General features: G+C 47.2%; 4 protein-coding genes across 4 annotated transcripts; 1 reads left to right on the forward strand and 3 right to left on the reverse strand.

Moving 5' to 3' along the window:
* Positions 1-419: 419 nt before the first annotated feature.
* Positions 420-2,322, reverse strand: BKA67DRAFT_61398 (uncharacterized protein). Its single transcript, XM_046105420.1, has 7 exons — positions 2,138-2,322; positions 1,940-2,078; positions 1,696-1,880; positions 1,609-1,645; positions 1,486-1,553; positions 984-1,434; positions 420-933 (listed from the first exon to the last, which is right to left on the reverse strand). The coding sequence occupies exons 1-7, from the start codon at positions 2,225-2,227 to the stop codon at positions 491-493; spliced, it is 1,413 nt and encodes a 470-aa protein (XP_045964788.1). The 5' UTR covers positions 2,228-2,322; the 3' UTR covers positions 420-490.
* A 1,921-nt stretch (positions 2,323-4,243) lies between these two features.
* Positions 4,244-4,639, reverse strand: BKA67DRAFT_653822 (uncharacterized protein; the record flags this gene model as incomplete). The annotated part of the gene is made up of 1 exon (XM_046106447.1): positions 4,244-4,639. The coding sequence occupies one exon, from the start codon at positions 4,637-4,639 to the stop codon at positions 4,244-4,246; it is 396 nt and encodes a 131-aa protein (XP_045964789.1).
* A 2,546-nt stretch (positions 4,640-7,185) lies between these two features.
* BKA67DRAFT_510439 (putative efflux pump) lies at positions 7,186-9,257 on the reverse strand (the record flags this gene model as incomplete). The annotated part of the gene is made up of 4 exons (XM_046097326.1): positions 7,186-7,964; positions 8,123-8,396; positions 8,452-8,857; positions 8,911-9,257. 4 exons carry the CDS (start codon positions 9,255-9,257, stop codon positions 7,186-7,188), a joined length of 1,806 nt encoding a protein of 601 aa, XP_045964790.1.
* Positions 9,258-13,680: 4,423 nt separating this feature from the next.
* BKA67DRAFT_530748 (uncharacterized protein) lies at positions 13,681-15,340 on the forward strand (the record flags this gene model as incomplete). The annotated part of the gene is made up of 3 exons (XM_046099284.1): positions 13,681-14,122; positions 14,173-14,798; positions 14,846-15,340. 3 exons carry the CDS (start codon positions 13,681-13,683, stop codon positions 15,338-15,340), a joined length of 1,563 nt encoding a protein of 520 aa, XP_045964791.1.
* Positions 15,341-15,593: the final 253 nt, after the last annotated feature.

Genomic DNA, 15,593 nt, shown 5'->3' on the forward strand with positions numbered 1-15,593 from the left:
CTTGGCCACGAGCTTCGACTTTCACATGCATTATAAGCAATATAGTATGCGTATAGCGGTCATTAGAAGCCCCCAGCCTGTGTCGTTCTTAATTTTGACTTTGATGAGACCTCATAAATGTTCCTCGTCTAGACTAACCTAGTCTAGTTGAGTGTACATAGTACATCCGGAGATGGGCCCCCGAACGCGATAGGGCCACAAATGCGGCCGCTAAATTACTCACCACAGTTACCCTTCGGAATGCTCTAGACTAGACCTAGTTCGCGAATCCATGTCCTTGATCAACATTCCGACGGTACGTGCATTCCAGAGTACACATCAAGAATTTGGAGCAGTGCCAAAATGTAACATGGGATGAGAATGCCGACGAAACGTTGCAGGTGTATTCACTGGCAAGTCGCTGGCAGATTGTCACTCTAGTGAAATTGGTTTCAATTCTATGTGTGATTTATGTCTATGAAATTCCATCACTTGTGCAGTTCTGATGTATCTAAACAACCGTCTCGTGACTATCCCGGGAGTCCTGTCTCCTTGGGCCCCTCGTAGGAGATTTTTCCGTCTTACTCCATTCATCAAGCCTGTTCTTATGAAAGGTTATTCTCTTAGGCGAGTCAGCTCCTGCGATCTGCTGCTCGAACGACCTCAACTCTACATCACTTCGGTTCTCAGCAGGATTGCTCATTACTGTCCATTCCTGCTTCACTCTGATCTGCGCGCTACCTGCGTTGCTGGCAAGCCTTGACGGACCCGTCATCTTCGACGGATAGCCCTGACTGTGTCCGAATGTGTATCCTGATTTGGTATCGCCTCGGGTTGTGCCGAACATTGAGGGGAAGACTTGGCTGAAGAGTGATCGAATTGCAGGCATGCATGCACAGATAATGCCAACCGGAACCTCGATTGTCGACCAGTAACCGACCTCGACGTAGTCCTCTGGACGTAGTATTAGCAAATGATTTGACCCGTTTTACAAGCACACTTACGAGTGACGTTGCTGGTCGTGCCAAACTCGATGAGTGATCGTAGACGGACAGCGCTGACAACAGTGACAAAAAACCCAACCATAAACATCAGCAAAATTTGGACCTTCTTCTTCCAGGACATAGAAAGCTGGAACAATTCAGGCAGTGGAAGAATGATTGTTGCCAGGTCCAGAGCAATGTTGATCGCGGCAGCAGACCATCCGAGGATATTGATGCTCACGCACTTGGCGTTGTACTCGCCATCCCAGCTCAACCATGCGCCATCGATCGGTGAACATTGGAATGTTAAGACTAAATCGTACCCCAGGGCATAGCAAATATTGAGTGCAATCAAGACGTAGGCGCTTATTCGGAATGATCGTTTCGGGAAGACCTTGAGGTAGAAAAAAAGGATCGAGACTTTCGTTAGGGCAAGCGCAGTGATATAAAGCATCTCATCCCAGAAGTAATACTGCAATCGAGGTTAGCTGGTGTCGTATTCAGTGAGAACAGCTTCACTTACATAGAGGATGGACGTGATGTCATCAAAGTCCACAAACCACATATCAAGACCGAGGCCATGCTGCGTAACTATCCATTGGTCAGTCTTCTGACAAATCCCTACACAGTTCGGAAGTTAACGCACGAGGAACGGACAATACACAGAGCGGTATCATAAGAAGCTGTGAACGATTAACGACAGGACCCGCTACACAAGCTGGAGAGCACTTACTATAGCCGCACACATAACCCAATCATCCATGCCCCATGATTGTGCACCCAGGTGCAGCCTTGCTAAGCACCGCAGGCCGAAAGCTGAAAGTCCTATTGCTCCAAATGTGATGCCTACAATCCAGACCAGGGCTGTTCGATCTTCTCCTTGTCTCCCGCATAACCCATAGCTGTATTTTTGTGTTTCTGGAAGAATGAGGTTAGTCGAACCTTTTGATAGAATGACTACTAGTCCCCTCACTTACGCAGTGCCTCTTTGATGGTGCAGTTCGCTGTCACACAGGACTGGATCTCGGCGTTCAAGGCTGCATTTGTACAAATGCACTCGATATCTGTTACATTACACAGCCCCGAGTGTACAGTCGTGAGACCAATACACAGCGCCTGGAGACGAATGTCAACCTCAACACCACTTCCATAGATCATACCGTAGTCTGACTTACACCACAAGTAGGGGCCTCTGCGGCTGAATTTGCAGCAATGACTGGTACAGCGGCCAGCAGTAACGAGATTACCACTTCCAGAGCCCGCATCTTGTATAACAAAACGAAGCTCAAGCTTCAAAACCGGTAGTTACTCGAACCATGTGGTCACCGCAAACGAAGATGAACGAAAGGATATTGGGTAAATTGAGACCAAGCCCTACGTAAAAGCAGACCCGCTGTGTTGATCGTTTATACTGTACCAATCTTGATGGAGCGGATCAACTATCTCTGGCCCACCGATGAACAACATTCCGACATTAGAGAATGCAACTGTCGAATATCCCCTGCAAGACCGCGTTCCTCATCGTAGAAAAAGCCTCGTGGAGCCCTTGTTGAGAATGCCTCTGGAAAGATCCCGGTCGGTTATACATGAGAAAGTGGCAACCCATATTTTCGGGGGAATGATTGGCAGGACGGTGGCTTTTCTAGACTGCCACCCATTACACGCCCGCATGCTGCGTCAAAAGATTTTGAAAGTGATAGACGGAAGCTGCCGAATTCGGTGCCTCCCCCGTCGAACTAGAGATGGGGTGCCAAACTGTTTGCAAGGGGGTTGTTCGTGAGTGCATATGGAATCCCAGAGAGCTGAGCAATTCGGCACTTCAGTATTGCCGAGCTACCAGAATGTAACTTCTAGTTGGTACCTACGGTATCGTATTGAGCTTGACTACTGTAGTCACCATTCACTCCGTCAGGCGTCGTTGCACGTCGTCGTACTCCGCAATGGGACTTGTGGGATGTGGGTGAGCTCCGAAGTTTAGCAGGTCTTCCAATTTACCAAGCACTTCGCGATCTTTGGTGCTGTGTACGGAGTACACAGGCATGACAAACACCACCATGAGGCGCGAGCAATGCTGGCTGGGAAATTGATGGGGATCGATAGGGCTTCGTCCCAGCAACTATCCTTACAGAAGCTAGGGCCCCTGAAGCCAATTGACAGAGGTAGCGTTCGCCGTGGGGAATTAGGAGCGTAAGCTTGGAGCGTTTTGCAACCGCTGCTTAACTCAAACTACTGGTCGTATCAACCGCGAATGGCACGTTTCATCAAACCCGTTTGTTGGAATTTAGAAAACAACTGGTTGAAGGCGTTCGAATTTCCAAATGACAATTTGGGAGCTCGACGCTGCTCAGCGAGGTGAGGCCTCTGCGTGTGGCCTCTGCCGGGGGCAGTACTTCCAACTACTGTTGTCTAGCGCCTAAAACTTCTTCATGAAAGACTGCCATCCATCTATTCAGGGGTAAACGTGGTCTACTGTAAATATGTACCATAGTACGCAGTCTTCCGGCCGAATATTGACCAAGCCGTGTTTCCGCGAATGAAACACCAGAGACGGCATGTAACCCTCCCTGTATCCGCATGAATGGTTCCTACTATGTATGCATGCATGCATGCATGCATACACAATAGTAACACTGTACAAGTACAGCAGGTGGGCCTCGACCTACGACGTGCAGTAAAAGAAACACAGTCACATGCTGTTCTCATGATCGTGGAAAAAGTCAGCGCATGAGGTAACGACGATCCTATACCAAATAGACCTACAGGCTTACATCCTAAAGCCTATCTAGGGGGATAGAACCAAAAGCACCTTTGATGGATCGGAGTCACGTAATGCAACACTGTTACGGTAAAGTGTTTGGAGTTGTTTTAGATGAATGGATTGCTTCTGACACTCCACCACTTGCGAGCATGATACTTGGCATAATATACTCCATACTTGATGCTGAAGATATGTATATCTTCGACCATCAGCTGAATCCCCACTGGTCTTTGGAGGTAAGCAATGCATCTCATTAACAGTCCTTTCAACATTTGAGACTATCATTCATCGAGGTGCCCACTCTCTACAGTACATACATAGTAGTACATACATACAGGAACCAGCTAGCCGCCGATGGGCTAACCCTGCTGCCCCGTACTGCTGGCGGCTGCCTTACGCGGACCTTCTTACCAGCAATAATCCGCCTTGTCAGTGCCAATTTGCTGCCTCCGTGGTTCCACTTTGAAAAGCACCCAGATCCCGAATTGCCAGATCATCCCACATTTCTTTAGCGTCCGGCGGTTTAGAAACCCAGAGCAGAATTGAAGGCATCCGCCGTAGTCTGGTCCTTCGTTCCCAGAGCAGCAACCTGGGCCTTAGCGTCCTCGCACAAGCTCTTTGCAGCGTCGTTGGCTTCGCAGACGTTGGTCAACTGGTCACAAACACGGTTCGTGATGATATTCGGGTTCAAGGCGTCCTGCTGCCCCTCAGCGACGAGGGGGTCAACCGGCAGGAAGGTACCCTCGTTGGCCTTGCGCCCTGCTCTGCCGAGCTGAAAGTCGATTGAAGGATCGCATTGTCCGAAGTCTGCCGCCCCGGTATCTGCCGTACCATTCTGGCTCTGACGAGGCTTGTTGATCTTGAGCGCCGAAACGCTCGCAGCGGCGAAGAGGGCGAGAGTAAATGACTTGATCTGCATTATGATTGCGGGTAATTAAAACGATGCCGGCTAGCGGAACTGATCGTAATTGCAAGTATATATGTACGAGGGAATGAATCAGTTCACAGAACTGGAAGAAATGAATGAAATTGGCTGCAGGTTGTAAGAGTCTGGAGCTTGTGTGACTGACCGATCAAATTCAAAGTGGTAGCTATATATCCCTCTTATATCTCAAGCCGTACTTAATTGTTCGACTCGCCAAGGACGTGTGCTTTGATGATGCTCTGAAGCCGGTGCGGTTGATTCAAGTGAGATGCGCTTAAGATCGGCAGGCACCGAATCGAGCCGGGACGCCGATCATACGCGACACCGTCTGAACTGGGCGGGATGAAGTTCGGATGACGGCCAACACTCATCTGAAGTGATGCCAAGATGAAGTGGATATATTCTGGTTCGTCTCATCGCAATCCCAAACATAAGTTGAAGCGCGCGAGAGTTCGAGCCAACCAAAAAGTGCTAAGCACACTGGTTCAGCGAACTCGTGGAAACTGTGGCCATTACAGGGCGTCTCGACACTGACAAAATACTAAGTCATTCTTAGATGAACTGATTTGGTAATCGTTGGCACCTTGACTTTGATCAATGCTGCTGCAATGAGAGCCCTCACAATATGAGACACCTGTTTGCAGTTTCCTCTTCCCGTTTGCATATGATACGCCCAATATCGGGTCTCTTATCGGTAGCGTGATGTTGTAATTATATCAGAGTGTGATTAATACCACCTCACATTGAATTCGTCCGTCTGATCAAAATGGCATAAGATGATTCGTGTCGGACAGGACTTATAGTGATGTCGTGCGAAAGGTTTGGACCATCGTCCTTCACAAACGATGCCGCCCATTGAATATGAACTGGCTCTCCTTTAAACAGTGGCGAGGCGGTGGAAACCCATCGTCTACCATCGGGTTCATCTACTCAATTGTTCGCGCAAATACTGCTTGTGGCTTCTGCAAACTTGTCAGGCACACGATCCTCTCCGCTATTGGACATGATGCGATTCAAAGAAAATTGGTTCAGATAACAAAAACAACTTCAACTATCCAAATGTCCTTGAACACTTTTCTGGTTGTCCATAGAATAACAAGCGGATAAAAGTGACGATCGATACAAACCCCATGTAAGACGGACTGCAACACAAGAGGCTGGATGTTTAAAGAAAAACTACATTTGCGAAGACTTTTCAAATTCAGTAGTACCCAAGTGTTCTGCCTCGGGACAACCACCAAGGACAGTTTTGCAGCTGTATTGATTGGGCTTGTTTGATCTTGTGAGATGGTGGACGCAAATTGGGTATCGAAATATAGGATGTCTTCGAAGTCTATGCCCTTGTGCTTAATACAGTGTTGCCCAGTGTGGTGTTACTATCGGCTTGAGTGATAATTTGCTATCTGCAGAAACCAATCAATCAACATATCAAGAGGCTGTAAGCACGTGGATGCGCTTTTTGGGCAAATATAAAGCAGACTATCATCAAAAGTCGGGGTCAGGAACTCAAACATACAGCTATCCTCGGATGCCTCAGTCGTATAGTCTAATTACCTACTACGACGAAACAGTTGTCCACTATTTAACATTTCTTGGTAGAGCTGCCATTTTTCGCCTCACGGATTAGGACTCAGGCCCGGATAGCTTCAAGTCTTCATGCAATAACGGATTCCATGAAGGGTATAGTCTGACAGTATTTGACAGTCGTGCCGCTGATCTGATCGTGGTCAATAGCGATCTAGTACCGCAACTACAGAACCATGGGGCACAGACTTTTGGCCATATATTATTTACCCCTACCCCGTCAAACCGAGGATATTTCGCAGGACGGGTACCATCAGCTTTTCCGAATATGGACTGAGTAAAAGGGGGATCATGTAAATATTTCCCATTATCGTTTACGAACCCTTGTGAAAAGAAGTTCAAAGCTCGAGTCGCCGAAGTGCTTAGATGCACAAATTCAATTTCACCATAAATATGAAGTCCGAGAAAGGTGCCTGAATCAGAGCTCGACTTTCAGCTGAAAAGCGAGACTGTACACGACTAAGAATGATGGCGGGGTTGATTAATGTATAATGACCCTATGGTCCTCATATTTTTTCCCCCTGCGAATAAGCAGAACTGCGGACCGAAATTGCTAGTGAAACCCGTCTTATCCTTTGAGGCTCCATATTACTCCACTGCGAAATTATATGAAGAAATACATTGAGAGGGAAGATGACACCACACCGGAACACTGATTAATGAATAAGTACATGGGAAACTTGTGACTCAAGTGTTTCTTGACGATTATATTATGATTGGAGTGGTCCTGTCTAATACAGTGCCGCGACGGCGTCTAAAGCCCTAGAATCAACCAAATTCCGCATGACCTCATACGACCCCGACTCAACGTCGTGTGCCTTAACGCCAGGCCAAAAAAAAACAAATTATGAATGATCACGCAACAAATGCAGCCCTGGGCTATTATAAACCATAAAACCCTCTACCAATTCCATTGCTGTTCATTGCGAATGACGAACAGAAATTACGAGGCCGATCTAAGCAGCCATACCCATCTCGACATTCTTGCCCTTGACACTCTTCCAAGGTATAAAAACGCTGCCGACAATTGTGAATGCAGCCAAACCAACCGAAACCACGAAGGATTTAGTCAAAGCTGTACTGTACGCAGCGACCACGCCGCTGAGCAGCTCTGCCGGGACGGTATTTTGAAGATTGGTGGCACCAGTGACCAAAATAACTTTAGGATCCAAGGTCGGCACGTTCTCTTGAAGCGAGGCGACTAGCTGGTTGGTGAAGACAGACTGAGCAACGCTGACAAACAGTGCTCCTCCCAGCGTTTGTAGAAATACCACAACTGAGGACCCTGTAGGAATATCCTTGATGTCAAGCGCTGTTTGTACTGCCATCATCGGTTGTTGCATACCAAGACCGACACCGATACCGAAAATAATCTGGTATCCAATCCATGCTCCCGAAGCAGTTGAGGGACTAAACGTTGAGAGAAGACCAGCACCAACGGACATCAATACAGTGCCAGCAATCATGAACGGCGCGTAGTAACCCAGCGCAGTCACCATACCACCAGCAAAGATTGAAGCAACCACAACAGCGAGAAGCATTGGCAAATTTCGGATGCCCGAGTTGACAGCAGAAACGCCCTGGACGGCTTGGAACCAGATCGGGATGTAGTAAACGAGCAAGAAGAATGACGAGCCCGTGCCGAATGCATACAGACTTCCGGCCCAGACAGAGCGGTTTTTGAGAATACGTGGCGGTACAGTAGCATCTTCACCTTGGCGATACTGTATGAACACTGCAGCATTTGAAGTCAGTAATCACTTCTTTCTAATTGAGTCGAGGAGTTCCCAGGAGTTTGTGAAACAGCCATGAAAAACTGGCTGCCTTTACTGGGCAGTTTATGCTCCATGGACATGCTGAAAAGGGTAGAAAATAATCGTCAGTGCCACTTACAGAATAGAATAATGAGAACGCCGAACAAGACGAAGAGGGCAATGATGCGACCGCTGTTCCAGGCATATGTAGTGCCACCCCACTGCAGAGCTAGAAGTAGACAAATGATGGCGGGCATAAAAACAAGAGTTCCGATTGGGTCAAAGTGCTTGGCTCTTTCGAGAAAAGACTCGTCCTTCGGCTTGTCCGTCTTGGGGTCCGGGAAAAAGAAGAAGATGACGACAAGAGTGATGGCGCCGATTGGAAGGTTGATGAAGAAACACCATCGCCAAGTCTAAGTTTTTCGTAAGCATTAAATCTTCAAAAGCGGAGACATAAATAACACATACCGCCTTGTCGGTGAAAACGCCCCCCAGCAGAGGACCAGCAACGGAAGCAATGCCATACATGCCTCCGATGAGACCAGTATACATTGGTCGCTTAGGAAGCGGCACGCTATGCGCGAGGATCAAAAGGGCACCAGAGAAAATACCGGCCGACCCCATACCCGCCACGGCACGTCCAACGATGAGCGTGACAGAATTTTGTGCAACACCACAGATCAAGCTACCAACCTCAAAGATTGTGATAGCGATGAGGTAGACTGCCTTGATGCTCATGAAAGTGTAGAACTTTCCAAACATAAGCTGCAAAGCTGCTGTCGTGAGGAGGTAGGCACTTCCATACCAACCTACGTCCGAAAGACTGTGAAAGTCATCGGAGATCTTGGGGATAGCGGTTGCAATGATGGAATTACTGTAATGCTTTAGCAAAATGAACATGAGCAGCAGCAGGATCACTAGACTTACTCCAGGGCAATCAGGAAGACGCTCAGACACAGTGCTAGACTAATGAGAAAGAGTTTCATTCCCGTAGGATATTGAACCCCATCCTCCCGAGTCTGCACTTCTCTAATGGTGTTCGCAGATTGTGAATTCGCCGTTACCTGTGTTGTCAACTCGATCACCTTTTCGGCTTCTGTGGGCACTGGGGCCAATGGCTGTGCGGTTCTGTCCATGGTATGACTTGTGACAGGTTGTGACGTATTTTCCCTCACTGAATATGCGTCGATATCCTTTTCCCTATCTGCTATACTTGAAGCGCTCGCTGCTACTGTGGGGGCTTCAGATCCGCCCTCGAAAGAACTTCGTGGCATCGTGTCAAAAACCCGAAAGCTGGGCCTTCGGAATGTTGCTTTTGTTTGTCGATGCACGCCCACGCGGTTTCTGGAATGTCCCGTACAACTGACTCCAGGTGTACTGTGACAAATTTAGTGTGAGCTTGAATTCCCTGACTCGTGTCTGGATGTCGAACAAAAAAAAGTCGTCGATGTCAGGCACCGATCATCTTGGATGGGATTTGGCTGGTATTAATACAGAGCGCGGGCGTATACTAATACTCATTTCACTCATTTGTTGTAAACGAGAGTGGTGCCCCATGCGAGGCCAATCACCATAAGCACAACATTAGCTTACACCTGTAATGCCTGCGGCGTATCACCCAAAAACGGGAATAGGGGCCCTCGGACCCTAGAGGACTCCGCTGTAACTGGTTTTAGCTCATCAACGGGGCATTGTTGGACCCCCCCGGAGACTTTTAACTGCGCTCTAGAGCCGTGCCTAAAGACACATTTCGTAAGCCGCCTAAATATTGGACCACAAGTTCGGATTCATTCAAAATGGCCAAGAACAGATTACAAAGAAAACTTCCAATGACCACTACATGTTTCAGCTGCATATGACTGTGTTTGATTCGACAGTCTACAGTTGGCTTGTTGTATGCAACTCTCGTCTCAATACCATGACTTGAGACTAGTCTAACCTAGACAACCAGCAACACAGAACCAATAAGAGGGTGGCTTCATTGAGTCATCACCGTCCATGATGGCCCAAGCACGTAATAATTACCTGAGACGCACCCGACCTTCATGGGAAGGCCGAAAAATCCGGATACGCCCGACGCTATTCAGGGCAGGATCCTCGTAAGGAATGATGAATTTTGAAGAGTCGCTACGAAAAGTCTACGGTTTGCCTTGCAGACCTCATCGCCAAGCTGGCATCACGCGTGAAAATTGGAACTGGTGTCACGTACGATAATATGGGAAAGTCATGTTTAAGTGAAGGATATTGTTCCGCGTCCCTGTGCGGCATACAATTGAAATGGGGAGCCCTTTGGGTTTCATGCGTGGCGTGATACTCAACGGAAACATATTGAACAGCAACAACCTGTGTCCAAATATCTCAGAAACCAGGTTAGCTGCAGAGGGATCTATTGTAATCTGCATCCCAGCAGAGCTCGTCACAACTCGAGATCCGGATCTCGTTCTGCGGGACCGAGAGCCTGGTACGCTAGCCTGCCTGCGGCAGCACACAGAATTTTCAGTGGTCAACACAGCATATTAATTATGGATTCTGACAATGCGATCGGGCTTAGATGTTTGCCGAAGCCCCGCCATAACCAAATAGCCTTCCTTAAAAGCTATTTCCATTTCGAGCATTATTCTGATTATCTCCGCTATCTCCACTGCAAATAAGGTACGGAATAGTCTGTTTCTATTCCCCGTTCGCTGGAGATTCATGGGCCAGGAGAGGATAACATAGTTAAAAATTGCAGTGAATTTGAACTTCTCAAGTTAGGCACTCTTTCGTCAACCCTACATCTAGTACCCCTTTGGGAACAACTTCAGCATTGGTGGTTTACAAGAAAGGCCTGCAAATTCGATGTAATCGTGCCAGAGAGTTATGGCATCGTCTTCTGCCTAGCAAGACACAAATGCGTTACAAATCTAAAGAACATAAAACGCCAGGTCAGCACGCGTCACTTCGAGTTGCCTTGCCTTAGGGTGGTTATGTCTACAAGATAATCGAATCCTAAGCTGAGCTCTGTCGGAGACTAAAGACGGTGTAATTATGCTCCGAGGCTAGTCGTGCCTTTCCACCTCGTCTAAAGCCGGTCTTTTTCGACGCCGAGCAAAGCAACTTCTCCTTAATCAACTTCACGCATGTGGCTGGCTTATGGCACATAGCTGGAACTTTCGTTGGAAAGTCGTCTAATTTGGATGCCGCCCAAAAGAGCTCTCTGCTACGAACCGTTACGATGCCAATCAAGAATCGATAACGCAATTTGATCTGCTCAGGTCGCAAGTTTAGCTAGTGGATTAAGTCTTGGGATTTTGTTATATTCAGAGATAGTACGCACGTCAAATTACACTCATAATATTTACACGCGAGGCCAGTGCAGTTGTCTCGTTGCTTGAGGTGCGAAGCAATAAGTACACTTGACACAAGCTTCAAAGTTCCCACGCGAGAAATCTGGTAAACAAGCGAGGCTCTACACGGCTCTACACGGCTCTACATATATCTTGATCGACATTAAGTAAATGTTAGCTTTCTTCTGGCTCGCCCTCACGCCTCTCCAGGAGCTTTAAATTTCCCGAAGAGCCTAGTAACTGGCCATTTGGAGGGGATTTAATTATATCCCTATAGGTTGAAAAATTTCACCCCGCTGTCTTTTCCCTGCTTGTCTTGGCCATATTGAATGCGGAGGGAGCAGCGGGCAATAGAGAAGTTAGTTTTCTATTCATTTTGAGCTCCTAAAATTGGCCATTGAAATCAGTACGCAATATGTCATCCACAGACCTCTAGAGCCTCAATTCAGATCGATCTGTATAGACTCGCTCTGCTCGAAAACGTCAAGATTCCTGTTTCCTGCCTTGTTTACGCTTACAGTCTTCCTCATATGTTACTATCACGAAAACAATGGAAGTGAAAGCCAATGAAGAATGAATTAATAATCACACAGATCGAACGACGAAGGGTAAAAGTCCCACTGTAAGGATGCATTATAGGTCTTGAAACCTGTCCCAAAAGTTTGGCTCCATGGTATACCGATGACACTAATCCACTAATTTCTGTAATATCTCATGAAAGATTGAGTTACATGATTGTTTGGAAAAGAAAACGAAAAAGAAAACAGGTGATGATTATTTCAGGAGGCCGAGCTTGTGACGTTGAATCGCCTTAATTCTGGTTAGATAGCAACAGTTTACGTACACAGACATTGTCAAGGGATGCCCATACAGGTTAATGGACTAGTAATCCTCATATCATTTACAGCTCAAATGGCTGTCGTCCCCAACCGAATCTGCCAATACTTAACTCGGCACATCCCCTGCAGCATGCTTCCAAGTTGTCCTCAATATCCACGATGTTGAACCATTGTGAGGTACCATGAGAGGGCATAATGCGCCACGACATTGATTTGGATTTTGATGCATAAGAACATGAGTTTGTGGCACCTAGGCAGCTGTCACAGCCTTTGAAGAACGGCTATTACCTTGTGAATCAAGTTGAAATTGAGTTTCGATACTGCTACTACATTTCTCATGATTTGAGTTCATACCAGCCATTTTCAGGTCTTGCCCATGGACCAGTGATCCAATTATTCGAATATGTGTTCAAGAGTATTTTGCGAAGGACTTTCTGCCAGCAAGTCCCTATCGTGGGAGACCTAGTGAGACTTTCTTCTTTTCTTCTCCTTCCTTCGACATACTTGTATGATTAGCATCCAATACGAAGAATTTGTACTACGACACGGTGGTTGACGGTCATGCGATGGCCATTCTAGGACGAGACGCTGTATTGCGATTTAACACAAGACAGTGTACGCTACAAAAGTGCATTGAACACCAGCCCATCCTCTCGGCGGTTGTCTAGGTGGTATGGGAAGCCGGCACTGTAAAATTTGGGTGCGTTAGGTCAAGTCAGCAGAGGCATAAAGCCGACTTTGACTGGTGGTTTAGCCGTTGCCCACTGCGAAAGATCTTACGAGCTGAAGAATTACCGAGGTCATTAGCATAATTTGACAAGAATAATAGCATACTCAATTCACTCGGATCGAGACAGATATCGGATGGCCAGCTTGCTGGACGCGCGGCATCGTTATATGTATGCGAAAATGGTACGGACTTTGTGACTTCCTCTTCTGCGCTTGACCAGCCTCCCTCATTATAAAATATACACTCCAGAATAGCTGGTAATCAGCGCAAATAGAGTGGCCTCAGGATATTATCACTTACGTTAGTCGTGTGTCTTCCGAGACCTCCTAGGTGAACAATTATCATCAGTTAAGAATGATAATGCAACGCCGCGAGTGCTAATGACTAGGGACAATGAGTTGAGAATCTGAGTCTCTCATGAAGTCGTAATTGTATAGCCCAAATTTTCGCCTTTTTTCATACACCGGAGGATGTGGAACCCGGTTGGCAGCGATTTGCTAACCACATATTTTCAGTGGCTTGTTGTGGTTCGAATGTGATGATCGCTGCTGGTTTTATTTTATCTTACAAAAATTTAATTCGGCATTCGGGTTAAAACGAAGGTGCTCTGAAGCGTGGGGAAAGATTTCCCGTCTATAGAATCGATCTGTGTCTCCCATAGGCGATATTACCCCACGAATCCTGTATAGCCCAACTTAGATGTCACTTGTTATTTGAGATGCCAATCCAAAGGTCTTATATTAGGGGGAATACTTGGAGAAAGAAAGAAAAAGAGGAACATTGAAAAACCGGTTGCAACATCATGAGACTTGCAGACATCACAGCATCTGTATTGACCGTGGCGGCAACGTTTGTCAAAAATGGAGCAACTTGGCAGGTGCCCGCAGAATATGGCATTACACCGTCGCCGGATGGCCACTTCCTCCAAGATTCCCATGGCTCGCCTTTCTTTTGGCAAGCAGATACTGCTTGGCTGCTGTTTCATCGTCTGAACTATAGTGAAGCTGAGCTGTATTTAAGCGACCGTGCAAGCAAGGGCTATAATGTGGTTTTGGCCGTTGGATTCACACAGGTCGGTATTGATAGTCCGAATCGGAACGACGATCTCCCCTTCGTTGATGAAGATGTGACGCAGCCGAACGAATTGTATTGGGAGTTCGTTGACTCGATTGTCGAGCTGGCTTGGAGCAAGGGTGTTCGAATAGCGTTGGTGCCAGCATGGGGCAAATATGTCCATTCGAATGGTAAGACCGAGAATAACTAGTCAATGATTATTGCAACTGAAATGTAATAGATAATGAAGGCTCGGTTCTAAACATTACTACTGGGCGGCCTTTTGGCGACTTCATTGGTCGACGCTATCCATACCTCCCCAAACTTTTGGTGGCAGACACGAACCCTTGGTGGCAGAATAAGACCGCAGTGAAGGACAATTATTCGAAGGGCGGTGCTGCTCCAAATTACAACCATACAGACTGGGGATATGTATACGACGAGTTGGCAGAAGGTATTGTGCAGGGCGAATTGGCCACGATTGCATTGCAGACTAAGCAATCCCCTGGCATTTTGAGGAACTCCTCGACTTGGACGCCTTTGATAACTATTCATCCGACTAATCAGTGGTTCACCAACGGTCCAATTGCTCTAGCAAGTGCTTTTCTAGGCGATAGATCATGGCTCACTTTCGATGCCAGTCAGTCTGGACATGCTGATTACGCTCCAAACCCGCCAATACCATGGTGGAATTGCCGCCGCGGATGGGAGGCAGTTGAGCTGATGTATGCGGCTGGCGAAACGAGCGAAGGAGTTGAACGACCCGCTCTGGACAATGAACCGCATTACGAGAATCGTTATAACAATGGCAAGAGCGGAAATGCGTACTGGAATGCTAGCGATGTTCGAGTTGGCAGCTGGCAAAGCGTGAGTTCTCTGTTCAAAAATGTATAAGCCAACTAATGATGGAACAGGTGCTATCTGGTGCGGCAGGTGTTACGTACGGTGCCAATAACGTAATGCAAATGTACATACCCGAACTCTATACCCAAGATGGAAGCGGACCGGCATACGCATGGTCACTCGAGATCAGTCTTCCAGGCTCGAATCAGATTCAGTATATCACAAAGGCGATTATGGACCGTGGAGAAGGGAGTTATTTCAAACGACTTCCGGCGCAGTACATTATCACCAGTGATGCTGGCACCAATGACAAAAGAGTCACCGCAGCAAGAGATAGCCAAGGCTCGTGGATTATGGTGTATACGCCAACAGGATTACCTTTCTCGGTTGAAACGCAAAGCCTGAATGTTTGCAACGTTGAGGGTAGCTGGTTTGACCCGCTGGTTGGGACATATGCAAGCTTCCAATACTCGCAATGCAACGTGAGCAATTCGACGAGACGGGAATTCACGCCGCCAAGTACGGACGCCCACGTGGATTGGCTGCTTGTACTGGAAGCCAAGTGAACGGCACGCCGTCAATTCGTCTGAGCCCGGATCATGGAAACCCGACAAGCAACATTCCGAGAGATTGGTTCGAAGCCAAGGACAATAATGCTAAGCTTGTACCGGACTAAGCAACCTACTGTACGTTAAAACCGTGTTTCGGTTGGAGCGAGTGTACCCCCACGCTAATTCGTGCGTGTTCGGCCCTTGGAGGATTATGCACGCGCCAAAATCGCGCCAATTTCATAGATTATAAACATTATCCAACATTGTT

The sequence above is a fragment of the Truncatella angustata genome (genome assembly GCF_020726525.1).
Source record: "Truncatella angustata strain MPI-SDFR-AT-0073 chromosome Unknown BKA67scaffold_1, whole genome shotgun sequence".
In the NCBI taxonomy this organism is placed as follows: Eukaryota; Fungi; Ascomycota; class Sordariomycetes; order Amphisphaeriales; family Sporocadaceae; genus Truncatella; species Truncatella angustata.